The 13,541-nt window shown below is 40.5% G+C and overlaps 1 protein-coding gene across 9 annotated transcripts in view; it reads right to left on the bottom strand.

Annotated features, from left to right (window-relative positions):
• ARIH2 (ariadne RBR E3 ubiquitin protein ligase 2) overlaps positions 1 to 13,541 on the bottom strand; it is a 45,604-nt gene that overhangs the window by 23,652 nt on the left and 8,411 nt on the right. For 5 of the 9 annotated variants that reach the window (XM_032647696.1, XM_032647694.1, XM_032647692.1 and 2 more), the window contains one exon: positions 2,330 to 2,375. The exons of the other annotated variants lie outside the window; for them this stretch is intronic. Coding sequence is in view for 4 of the 5 variants with exons in the window: in XM_032647694.1 (XP_032503585.1) it covers positions 2,330 to 2,368 (39 nt within the window). In the remaining variant the exon portion in view is untranslated. The remainder of the gene's footprint in view (positions 1 to 2,329; positions 2,376 to 13,541) is intronic. 9 annotated transcript variants of the gene reach the window in all.

Here is a 13,541-nt window from a genome sequence, read left to right on the forward strand (position 1 = left end):
CTGTACAATTCTTTAAACTTCTTTGTATATTTAAAATTTTCCATGAAGTTGGAGGGAAAGTTTGCCAAATTTAATTCAATGGCAATCATATGCATAAACAAATGTCACAATCAACGGAGGGTTGACCCTTACACTACTGCATCAAATAGTTCATTTTGATCTTTTACTTACTCTTCGAAATGAAAATTTTCCCTTCAGAAAAATTTCCCTTCAGAGTTTTTAACATAGTTCTGACCAAAGGTTAACCGATTAGGCAATGTGAATTTTAGCATAAATAGGTCTGTAATGCCAATAACTTCATAACACTATGGCTCCCTCTAAACCTCCCACACCCAGCCTTCTTAGTGTTCCATTGGATGCTCTTCTCCCGGTCTGTCAGCTCACACTGTTGCTGTTCCACAGGGCACAACTCTCAGGCCTGCCTTCCTCTCACTCCTTGGCCTGTCTCTGAGCAATTGGATTTGTGCCTAAGCCTTGGTCAGTGTGAACCTAAGCCCCAAAGATAAGAACTTCTCTCTCATTTTCCCCAGGGAGTTGGGGAAGGGAGTGTGAATGATCAAAGTGGGGGAGGGAGGGCAATTAGTGGTATAAAGTTCATCAAAGACTGAAGGGTGCCCTCACATCCCTGGGTGGTCTAGAGAAGGTTTTCAGAGTCAAAGATGAGGTCAGAACAGAGGCCAAGTGTAGCCCATCTTCCTTGCCTTTTTTCCCTCATTCCCTGTGCCCTCAAACCTGACCCACAATGGGTCAGAAGACTCTGTAGAGCTTTCTCTCCAGCTTGAAAGGACTGTGGGGTCACCTCTGTTGTCATCCACCCTGGACATTGCTCTGTATTGCCAATTCAATTTGGCTTTGTTTTGCCATTATATTTACAATCTCAACACCCTTAGATGGTTTTCTGATCTTTATTTCAGGAAGCACTTGGCTACATGCATGTCAAAAAGGACTTTGCTGCCGGACATCACTACTCCCAAAGGTTGCAGGCAAACTTCTTCTGTCATCCTCCATAATGTTTGGGAGAGACACTTAAGAAGGTATTTCCCAGATAGAGGCCCTCAAAACATGTTCAGCAGTTACCACCTGTTCACAGATACCTAAAGGACTAGACAGCTGCTGGGGAGTTAAGTTCTCCTTTCTGTTTTTTAACAAAGAATATATAAAGCGTGCACACAATTCTATCCTGGCTTCATAAGCAGGGCTTTGGGGGGTGGGTGGGTAGGAGTTGGACCTGAGGGGGAAAATCCAGGATATGAGCCAATGATGCTAAGATTTTCTCACAGAGATGTAATGAAGTATACATGAATATTTTAACTGCTGTTATCAGCAAGCAGTTCCTGACATGGTTAACAGCACACAACGTCTACAACCTCAGCACTTCGTTAGATATTGTCTGGAGGCACTTTTATTCCATGATCTAAGGGCTTCAGAGACTAGAGAAATGAAATAGTGTAAACATCAGCCTGTAAACTTGGAATGGAGACCACCTTGATAAGATAAAACTTCTGGATCTATGTGGCCTCTGACCCACTCATTACAAGGAGACAGATGCAGGATTACAGGAACTTAGATAAGGCAACTCCAGCAGCAATCTGGTTATTGGGTTATATTTTAGCATTCTTTTAGCATTCCTATAACTTGCTGCCCCACTCTATGTTTCAATTTCATTGTATGTATTTTCCCTATTAGGTCCCTGAGCAGAAAGCTGACTGTGGTGAAATTATTTTTCAAATCACAGGACCCTAAGTCCACCTGAAGTCTGTTAGTAAATGAGAGCCACACATTTCTTTTCTGGTTTCCACCAAACCCTTCCCCGATAAAAATTCAAGTAAGTCTCTTATCAGAATTTTATAACTTAATCATTGGAACATTTTTGATCCCCTGACCACAAAGAACTTAAAATACTAGAGGGAGGTAAATCCTGCTACTGAAGGAAACGATAAGTACATACAATATTCTGGACTCTTTCAATACATCGCCAACATCTATCTTTGGGGAAAATGTCTTCAGAATTTCAGGAGATTTAACAAGTCATTACTTGATATCCCAGAGAACCTGTATATTTATTATTCAAAATAATGCACAGGACATGCTAATTTTATGTAAGGATCAAAGCACATACTGAATAGCCTCCATTCCTGTCAACAGTTCCCCAAGGAAACCCCTGAACATGGTCAGTTGCTTCTTCATCTTTTTAGTCTCCTGTAGCTGGTTCAAGCTGTCCAGCCCTTGGGGACAAGTTAATAACACAGCTTGCAGATAGATTTTATTCCCCCAGAAAAAAGAAATTCAGCAGCCCACCAAAATTGTCACCAGCCCTTCCCACACTTACCAGTGCCATAGGGAGGATGCAGCTGATGGCAGTGAGCATCAACGGCCTGAAAAAATACAGGTGGTAGTTTCAATTTTTATTTAGAATTCTTACTTGCCAACTGCCTGAAATCTTTTAAGGCTACATGAATGGGTCTCCATGCCTCAGCCTGTTGTTAAGCCACTTCATGGTCCAATCACATTTGTCAACAAACACTAGTGGTCATTCACTAAAAAGCAGAGATGAAGGAAAAGAGTGAATTGTTGGCCAGCTTCTGGGCCTGGGGTAGAAAGGGACATGATACAGGAAAACTAGCCTAAGGAGATCAAGATGTATGGATTTTGGTCTTGGAGGGTAGAGGGTGAAGCAAGAAAGTACTGAAGGAATAAGAGAAAGAAGGTTAAAGCACAGAGACAAAGGAGTAGGTGAACACCAGCCTAGAATGGGGCAAAATCAGCAGTGGTGGTGGTGGGAGTAGGGTCCCAGAGTGCCTATGACCTTAGGCAAGGTCTAAAGTCTAATTTAAGTGGTGGGCCTTCACTTCTCCCATACTTCACACCTTCATACTCTCAGCCTCTAAAAGGTCAGCTCTCAGGCACCCGAGTGTAACTTTGCTTCCTTTACTTTCTCTCCGTGGAGGGAGGGCTGACTTGTAATTGAGGCACCCATGTATTACAAGTGCTTTAAAAACTCTGATTAATAAACACAAATTTGAAGATTTCTCTCCAGTCTATCCTTAATTTAGTCCTGTTATGGTCTCTTATCATTAAAATCAATACCAAAAACACCTAAAGACCTTACTAAAGTTATTTATGAAAAATACAATAAAGCAAAAATACGAAAGTCATCCATTTCTTGACCATGAGGGTAATTTTTTTATTATGAAAAATTCCAAGCATCTATATAAGTGAAGACTACAATGAAACCCATGTACCCATCACCCAGCTCCAACATCAACTCATGGCCAGGTCCACCGTATCTGCACCCTACCTATCCCCTACCCTCTAGATTATTGTGAAGTAAATCCCAGCCAGCATATCTTTTAGGTTTGCATTTCAATGAAAATCTTCTGGGAAATACTTAGTACAAAAGGCTGATTACAGCCCCTTCTAGAATTCTAACAGTTTTCTAGGGGGATGCTATATATAGACTGGATGATTGTAACTTCAGTGAACCAAGGTCATATCCAGTAACCACAACCAAAAGAAATGCAGATAGGAGCTGATAGCCAATGAACTACACATAGTAGGACTAAAAGCCAAGTATCCTACCATATTCCTGCAGCTATAAACCCATCTTGTCCGTAAGTGATTTCAAACAATGCTGTCTTCTCCAACTACTGCTATTGTGAGGAGACAAAGGAGAGGGAATACCAAATACCTCTAGGCAGTTCCAGCTAGGTCATCTCTCTTCTCCAGAGGACACCTCATAGGCTAGCATATCTTAGTGACAAAGCCACAAACACCAACAGCATATTTCAAAGGCAGAGCCACTGACTGCTGTTGTTAGCTATGCTCAAAACATACATCACATTTTTATAACTTTTATGTTTATGTAAACCTCCAACAGAATAGAAGCTCCTCTCTGAGGGAAGAGGTTTTTAAGAACACTTTCCTTCTCTGTCATACCTAAGCACCTAGAACAATACCTGTGCCAGTACTAGGTCCTATATGCTAATGTAACCCTCTGCCCGTCTCCTATGGTCTAATCTCAAGCCACTGCAAATCCACAGCCTCCTCCAGAGCCCAGGCAGGCACCAAAGCCTTCCAAGCCCTCAGGGGGTACACAATCTAGCAGGAGAGGCCAGATACAGCTCCAGAAGGGAGGGTTAAAAAAAAAAAAAGAAAAAAATGGCGGGCTGAGAAGCCTTCTGAGGGTGACACGAACGGCAGAGATGCTGACAGGAGGTTTGAGGAGGCAAAAATCAAACATTAGGCAGAGGAGCAACAGGAAAGAAGAGTTCAGGCTGGAATCTGGAGAAATCAAGTTTTTCAAGAGAGCAAAATAAAATGGTGCTTTCAGTGGGGTATATCAGAAAATATGAAATAGAAGTAGAAAAGGTTTTATTTATTTATACCTCCTTTCTTTCTCACCATTCTAAAAAAGGAGGAGACAGAAACTAAAGGCAAAGAGATCTTTATTTTATGGTAAAGGTTAAACTATTTTTTCCCCATCTTTCCTAGCATCTATCTAAAAGTTAAGACAACAGAAGACACTCAGAAATACTTCTTTTATTGGGAATCAACAAATTCTTTACCTATCCCAATTACCACTGAACAAAAAATAAATCAAATGGTTCATAAAAAGCACTTTGATGAAAAGGAACAATACCTGCCTCTCTGTCCTGCCCCACCCCCATCCTCCCAGTCTTCCCATCCAGGAGAAATCTCTCCCAGTCATTTGTCTGGGTTCTTCTGGTTGTTACCAACATCGCTGAGTAGGCCCATAATTCTCTACCAGACTTAGCTTACTTATACCACTCGCTACCCACTCCCATCCAAGCCCCAACTTTTTGATATTAAAATCACTATTTTCAGTTCCTCTATCTGTAGCCTTTGTAATTTTAAGTCATTGTTTACAGGGCCAGAATTGCATTTTATACCCTGAGCTTCCAATGTCACGATCCTTGGCCCACTCAAAGAAGAATGTTTGTACATCAGGCACAAATACATTATCATTATTAGTTGCTGCCAATCACTCATACTTGTGCCATAAGGAGGGTTTGCTTTATATTTATTTGGCTTGTGATTTTTTTGTGTGTAGTTTTTCTGCTTTGCATGGGAATTCTATTTCCCTTGCCCCTTGTGAAGAGACCTATGGTTTCTTCACCACATCCCACCCATCTTCCAGTTTCTTCATTCTATCTATTGCTGGAATACACCTCACTCCTATTCCTGAAGAAATTTTTCTTGGATCGCACCAAGTTTCTGTTCCAATCTGGGCTGACCATTTTCCAGGCCTGTTACACAGCTGAACAAGAGACTTTTCACTGGACTACAAGGTTAGTTCAATCATTTCTTTTTTTAAATTAATTATTTTTTGGCTGCTTTGGGTTTTCATTGCTGCACGCGGGCTTTCTCTAATTGAAGCAAATGGGGGCTACTCTTCTTTGCGGCCCACAGGCTTCTCATTGCGGTGGCTTCTCTTTGTTGTGGAGCACAGGCTCTAGGAACACGTGGCACGTGGACTCAGTAGTTGTGGCTCGTGGGCTCTAGAGCGCAGGCTCAGTAGTTGTGGCACACGGGCTTACTAGCTCTGCAGCATGTGGGATCTTCCCAGACCAGGGCTCAAACCTGTGTCCCCTGCATTGGCAGGTGGATTCTTAACTACTGCACCACCAGGTAAGTCCTCAATCATTTCTTCAATTTTATTTTTCTGTTTTTTGATTTTCATCTTGAAGTAACTACTTCAGAAAAGGTACAAGGGACGTAAATTCTGGGAGTCGTTGCACATCTGAAAACAAGTTTATTTTTCAAGGACAGAATTCTAGATTCAGAACTATTTTCCCTCAGGACTTTGAAGGCCATTGCTCCACTGTCTTCTGGTTGTAACTGCTGCTGCTGAGACATCTGATTCCCATTTCTTTTAGAAGACCTGATATATCTTTATGGAAACTTTTAGAGTTTTCTGTCTGTCCTTGTTTTTCTGAAATTTCACAGGGACAGTTCTGGCAATGGGTCTTTCTTTATTCTTCTGGGCAATGAACAGACCCTTTCAATATGAAGACTCTCCTCTCTTTGGCTCCTGGAAACTTCCTTCTTATACTTTTTAATATTTTCTTTCCTTCAATTTTTTGTTCTCACTTCCCACAAATCCTAGTAAATGCTGGATCTCTGGCTTGAACCTCCATGTCTCTGTTTTTTCACATACACTTTTTGCCTGCATGTTGGCTTTACATTGAGAGATTTTCTTGATTTGATCTTCTGACCTAACTATGGAATATTTTTTAACTTGACAAACCCATAATTCATCTCCACAAGTTCTTTTTATTTTGATTTTCTTCCTGATGGCATCTCTGATTGTTTTATAGATGTCACATCTTCTTGAGTATCTTGGAAAATACTAAATAGTGCACTTTTAAAAACAAGCAAAATTACCTACTGGTCTGTTTCAGCTAAGGTCAATTTTTCTGTTTCTCTTTCATTTTGCATGTTTTCCTGAAATGTCTGGTAATTCTTGGTTAGCCATTCACATTAAAAAAATGAAGAGTCACCCAAAAGGGGGGATGAAGTACTGATACATGCTACAGCTTGGATGAACCTCAAAAACATTATGATAAGAGAAAGCAACACAAAAGGTCACATATTGCATGATTCCATTTATATAGCATATATAGGTAAATCCAGAGACACAGAAAGCAGGTTAGTGGCTGCCAGAGATGGGGCGAGTGGAAAGTAACTGCTTAATGGGTACCAAGTTTCCTTTTGGGGTGATGAAAATGTTTTGGAACTAGATGCAAAAGATGGTTGCACAACACTATGAGTGTACTAAATGCCACTGAATTGTATACTTTAAAATGGTGAATTTTATGTGAATGTTACAATTTTCAAACAGGGGGCCTCAGGAAATGAATCCTAGCTCTGTGTACATGAACAGACCTGCCAAATGACAGGCTTTTCTTTAGGGTAACTGATCAGGGGCAGCAATTATTCAAGACTCAAAGGCTCCCAAAATGACAAATGAAGAGAACCAAATCTTACATTCTCTAAGTGCCCTATTTCTCCCCAGATTATCCAGATTATTTTGCCGAGAGACCAAGTGAGAGCAGGGCTGACTGTTCTACATACAGACCTTTAATTAATCCCCCCATCTGCAGCACACTTATCTTTCCCAGTCTTAGTCAAATCAGAGCCCACAACCTCTTCAAAGACATGTTGGACAAACTGGCTCCCACGTACAATGATGTCCCACATGCTCCCCCCACATGTTCTCTTTGTTAATATGTGTTTATAACATATATATGCCTTTACTTTCATTTTCATGGTTATTTAAAAATGGAGGAGCACCTCCATATTTACCTCATGCTCTTTAATAATCTCTTTTCCTGTCCTCCCCCCAGCTCTCCAGGCAACCATTAATTCACTTTCCAATAGATAAGTTTGCATTTTCTAGCATTGTATATGATTGAAATAATAAATTGTTTATTTTTTCCCCTGAGTTTCTTCATGCAGCATATTTTGAGATTTATCAATGATGTTTGTATGAGCAGCCCACTCTTTATATTGATGACAGTACGCTGTTCTATGGGTATGCCACTATTTGTTCATTCATCTGTTTGTGGATATTTGGGTTGTTTCCAGTTTTTGGCTATTGTAAATAAAGCTGTTACAGACATTTGAATACCAAACAAACAAAAAAAATGGAGAAGGGACAAACGTATGTGAGGGCAGCCAACCATCTTGAAGCAAAGACTTCAGGTGTTCTACTTACGTCATAAAATAAAAACCCTTTAAAACTTTCACATTGTATTTATGATCGCAGATACTATTAGTCAGTTTTACAGCTACTCATTATCAACATGGACATAAGGACCCACTTTTATTTTGGTAAGGAAATATGAAGTAATGTTTAGACATCAAAAATATTACAGAAAACCTACCCAATTTGTGAGTATAGGTGGGCAGTTTACATCCTACTCTCATTCTGGTTAAAAAACCAGTACACTCTGAATGTTGGACATATCTTTTCAGCAGACAAAGAAAGGATACAATCCTCTCTCCTCATTTTGATAACCTGAATCATTTCATAATTTTTTTGTACTTCCACATGAATATAATGTAAAATACCTCACCTCACCTCTGAAGATTGTTTTATTATATCTGCACGAAATTCAGTCTTCTGTATGAGAACTGCCAAAACTAATTCTGACATGCACACCAAGCTGGGAACCACACATCCACTAGGTATATATTATCTGTACTTAAAAGTCAGCTGGCTTCATGGAAGCCCTTCAACAAGCATGTCTTCTGTTTACAAACATGAGCACACAGAGTAGAGCCTCGGGGTTAGATTCTCAACTTTTGCAATTATTGGCCTGGGCTTAGACAGTCAGATCAACAATAAGCAACACTAACTGAGAACAGAACATAACCTGGCATTTTTTGCTAGATGCTGTTATACAAAGAAAAAACACGGACCTCTATCTCAAAGAGTTCAATCCCTGGCTGACAAACAACTAATTTTCCAAATAGCATAAGTACATACCAAGAAACATGCACAGGGACTTCCCTGGTGGCGCAGTGGTTAAGAATCCGCCTGCCAATGCAGGGGACACGGGTTTGAGCCCTGGTCCAGGAAAATCCCACATGCCATGGAGCAACTAAGCCCGTGAGACACAACTACTGAGCCTGTGCTCTAGAGCCTGCATGCCACAACTACTGAGCCCATGTGCCACAACTACTGAAACCTGCGTGCCTAGAGCCTGTGCTCCGCAACGAGAAGCCATTGCAATGAGAAGCCTGCACACCACAATGAAGAGTAGCCCCTGCTCGCTGCAACTAGAGAAAGTCCACGTTCAACAACAAAGACTCAATGACAAAGACCCAATGCAGCCAAAAATAAAAAATAAACAACTTAAAAAAGAAAAAAGAAAGAAACATGTACCACAAAGTGGTATAGAGGCAAGAGTGTCTGACTGTGGAGATCAGAGAGGGCTTCATGGGAGAAGGGAGTCAAGGGTAAATGCTCAGTTTCCAGCTTGGTAGATGGTGGTATCACCAATTAAGATAGAGAATCCAGAAAGCCACGTTTGATGGCACTGGAATATTTTTTGTAAAACGTGGCAAGGCTATATACAGACTGGAAAATGATGGTGAGAGCATTGAAGAAACCAGTAAAAGTCTAAAACAACGGAAAAAGGAAATGAGTGGGTAGAGCATGTACTGGCCAGGAAAGAAACTGCTAGTCACAGAGAGCAACATTTTCAGATAGAGACCACTCTTTGTTCATGATTATAAGAACAGCTCTGTTCTCCTGTTAAAATCTCCAAGCAAACCTCTCACTCTTCCTGCCTGTACTTTCCTCTATTTATGATTGGTAACTTGTGGTTATCACAGTAAAACCATTTCATGTTTATAAAGGCTCGTGATAGTTTAAAGAAAAGAGAACACAACGTAAGCTTCAAATTCCGACAATTCATGACAGTTTAATTAATCAAGCCACAGGCAGACACATTTCAGGACGAGCAGGGTGAGAAGCTTCCTGCTATCTCAGTCTGTACCTTTCTCAAATCTTTCCTACAACTCTTCACTCTTTCGAGCAGAGAACTCTAATCCTTTGAATTTTTCCTAGAGCAGTAGGAGAGTGATATTGGGACAGAGCAAAAGTTAAAGTAAGGAGGTGCTTGGGAATTCCCTGGCGGTCCAGTGGTTAAGGATCCACACTTCCACTGCAGGGGGCACAGGTTCGATCCCTGGTTGGGGAACTAAGATTCCCGCATGCCATGTGGCATGGGGGGAAAAAAAAAAAAAGGTAAGGAGGTGCCTTAGTAACAAGGATCCCCAAATCAACTAAGCTCAGCACTTCATTAAGGAGTGCTGTCAATGCAGGCACAAGACCAACCGCTGCAGTTCATCAGAAATGTAGGAACAAAAGACAGGCTACATTCCCCTATAATCTTTTCCTAGTCCCAATTCAAAATTCAATTTGTGTTATTTTTACTTTTATTATCAGTAGGCCCCAGGAGGAGGACACTAGAGGCTTTGGATGAAGGCAAAAGAGTCCAAGGTACATGATTCAACTACCACACACACACTCAGAAGCATCGGTCAGTAATATGTCACCCAGAACCTTCCACAATGTGGCTCCTACCCTATGACTCAAAATGCACAATCCTGAGAATGTTTTAAGGACCCACAGCAAACATGTGAAAGCAATATTCTCCTTATTCAACTCTTGCCCTGCTTCTACCATGACCATGTTTGAACACTCATGTGCCAGGCACTTTATATGCATCATCTCACTTAATGCTGTGAAGAAGGTATTATCATTATTTTATAGATGAGGAAATTGAAGCTTAGAGATGTTGAGAAACTTGCCCATGGTCATGTTATATTAAATGGCAGAAAAGGAACTGGAACCTAGTTATCTGACCACTAGCCCAGGCTCAACAACACAAAGGCCACATCCATGAAAATACTCACAGCAATATAACCAGTCCCCATAACTGTAACACATAAGTACTCACCTAAGTGCCCAATGGGGAAAGCTTGAGAAAATTATGGTTCAAGAACAAGATGGTATGTTATCCCTAAAATAACTAATGAGGATGAAGTATAAACAAGAGGAAATGTCTGAAATTTACACAAAAAAATAGAATATATAAATACATGTACATAATGATTACTAGAATGTACTGTTGCCCAGATCAAGGATTCTTGTCTATTTTGTTCACAGCTATTTTCCCAGTGCCTGTAACATAGTAGGTGCTCAATAAATATTGGTTGAATGAATGAATGAATTGCAGCACAGTAATATTATCTATGAATAGGGACAAGACCTAAGGATAATAAGCAAGGAAGAAAACTTTTATTTTACATTAATGGAATTATGAATGATATTCTTCAACTGTATTAACATCTCAACAATAATCATTTAAATATAAATAAGTTCAGGTTTAGGACAACTGTGGAATTAGAATCACCCCTTGATTACAAATGGTTTACACGGTTCCTAAGGTAGTGTGAAAGTACAAGAAAAGACCAGAATGAAAGCTGGCCTTGAATCTGATGAAGAGCTTCTTTTCTGGAAGGCAGTGAGCATGTTGTGTGTGATGCCAGGTACACAGTGAGGACACAAAGTCAATGATAACAATAACCTTTCTAAGCTGGCAAGACAGGGACAACTCTAGCACTAGCTGCACTTAGGCAATTCTCAATGTCACTCTGGACATTTCTCATCTCCCTTTAAAAAATAAATTTATATACCAGTAAAACACAAATCAGACTTCCAGACTAAAGTATGGTGAAGTATGGTCAACACATCCACTAACAACCAACTATTTGAAACACAGGAATTTAATCTAGATTCTGAGATACAGGCATGCAAAGAAACCTGACATCAGATCATAAAAATAGAAATCAGATGGCTGTTCAGCACACAAACATTCAGTGTTACTAGGCCCAGTTTAAAGATACTTTTCCATGAGTAGTAACAAGAAAACAACCATTACTTGGTTAATTAATGAATGTATAAATAAAAGTAAAATGTTTTTAAAATTCAACTATACCAGAATACAAGAAAGTTGATTTAATAAATAAAGTTAGTCTTTTCCAGATATTATACAAAAACTCAGTGCCACTTGAGAGAAAGGATAAATATAAGGTATTTGTTGTTAAGAATATTAACTGCTTATGTTACCAATGACAAATGCATAGAAACCGGGTTGTTTTGAACAAGGGACTATAAAGACTCCTGCACTTAAAGTCAGAAGTCCTGAAAACTCATGATTCATCCACGAAAGGGAAAAATGATCCACAGAAAAAGAACTCTTGAGAGATTTTCCAGCCATATTTTGCTGAATAGCAAGCACTAGATCTTAAAACAAATTCAAGCAAGAGGGTGGCAGAATAGAATGTTCTAGGGAACATTTTCCCAGCTCTACTACAGTTAATACAGCAATTTGTAAAGCAAGAACTGTAGTAAAAACACTCATTAATAACCAGTTTACTTCTCTAACCCTATTTGAGGAAAACCAGGCTTGAGAAAATGAGCAGCACAGTTCAGCACTGAAGTTTAAAAAATCAAATTCTTCCCTCCAACAGTAAAGACACCTTAGGCTGCATTCATGATCCTCTACATTTTATTCTTTTTTACCTATACATCTTAGTCTCCCACTCCAGCCCAGAAGGTAACTTCCCCATCCCCATGCTTAATCGATCCGTGGACTTTGGTTACTTGCACTGCTGCTGCACCCTATCTTGAAGTTTATCCTATCAGCAGAAAGCTCAGATAGCTCACGGTAGCTCCATGGACTAGATCTAGCCCAAAATGTACTATTTCTTCTCCTTTCTGAAGCATGAGCAGGGCTCTGAGCAGCAACACTCTGCCTCTCCCGCCCACAGCCCTGACATGCTGCTGAGAGAAGGCGCACACAACGTGGGAGACGCTTCCAGCCCATCACCAATGAAAGCCAGCCTGGGCTCTCTCTGGGGCTCAACCATGCCTAATCTCCTTCTTAGGCAGCCTGACAGCAAATGCCTCATGAAATTCAGGGAACAGTACCAACAGGATTCACTGAATGACAAAATTATTCTAAGTTAACTATAGCACATTTTGCAATAAAAATGCCTGTTATTACTAGAAAAGGCCTCCCCTCATCTATAGCAGCAATAATAATCTTTGTGTAAGTTTCATATAAAAATACAGCACGTAGGGTTTCCCTGGTGGCACAGTGGTTAAAAAACCACCTGCCAATGCAGGGGATATGGGTTTGAGCCCTGGTCCAGGAAGATCCCACATGCCGTGGAGCAACTAAGCCCATGTGCCACAACTACTGAGCCTGCAAGCCACAACTACTGAGCCCACACGCCACAACTACTGAAGCCCACACACCTAGAGCCCGTGCTCTGCAACAATAGAAGCCACCACAATGAGAATCCCACGCACCACACCGAAGAGTAGCCCCCACTCACTGCAACTACAGAAAGCCTGTGTGCAGCAACGAAGACTCAACACAGCCAAAAATAAAATTTTAAAAATTTTTTTAAAAGGTAACTTTGTTTTAAAGACTGAAATATCACTAAAGTATTCGTCAGAGATTTCCCCCCTCTTACAACACAATCCACCTCACTTGGCAATCATTTCATCTTTCACGACTATTCCATTTGTATAGGATGTTAGCTCATTCCCTAAACAATGCTTCTGTTTTGCCATTATTTGAACATCAGCAGTCCCCACCGCCACCACCCCATAACAGGTAAATATTTTCTCTGTTGTCTATCCTCAGTCCGGGATCTGATTTTCTGGGCACTTTCCTTTCTCAATTAATGATCTTACTCAAGGACTGGTCCCAGAATACATACAGGAAGACTCTCTGACACCAAGGGCCCTCAGTAAACCAAAAGCCCAGTGTCCCAGGCAACTGGCAATTTTCTACCCAGGCAACTGGCAATTTTCTGCTTAAGAGACTTCAAATCCCAAAAGGTAACAGAAGGCTTAATTTTGTTAGGCTACGGCTAACTGACAGGCAACTGCCAGAACACAACAAAATGAGTAACACAGATCAGTGGAAAAT

Source organism: Phocoena sinus, chromosome 11 (assembly GCF_008692025.1).
Source record: "Phocoena sinus isolate mPhoSin1 chromosome 11, mPhoSin1.pri, whole genome shotgun sequence".
NCBI lineage: Eukaryota > Metazoa > Chordata > Mammalia > Artiodactyla > Phocoenidae > Phocoena > Phocoena sinus.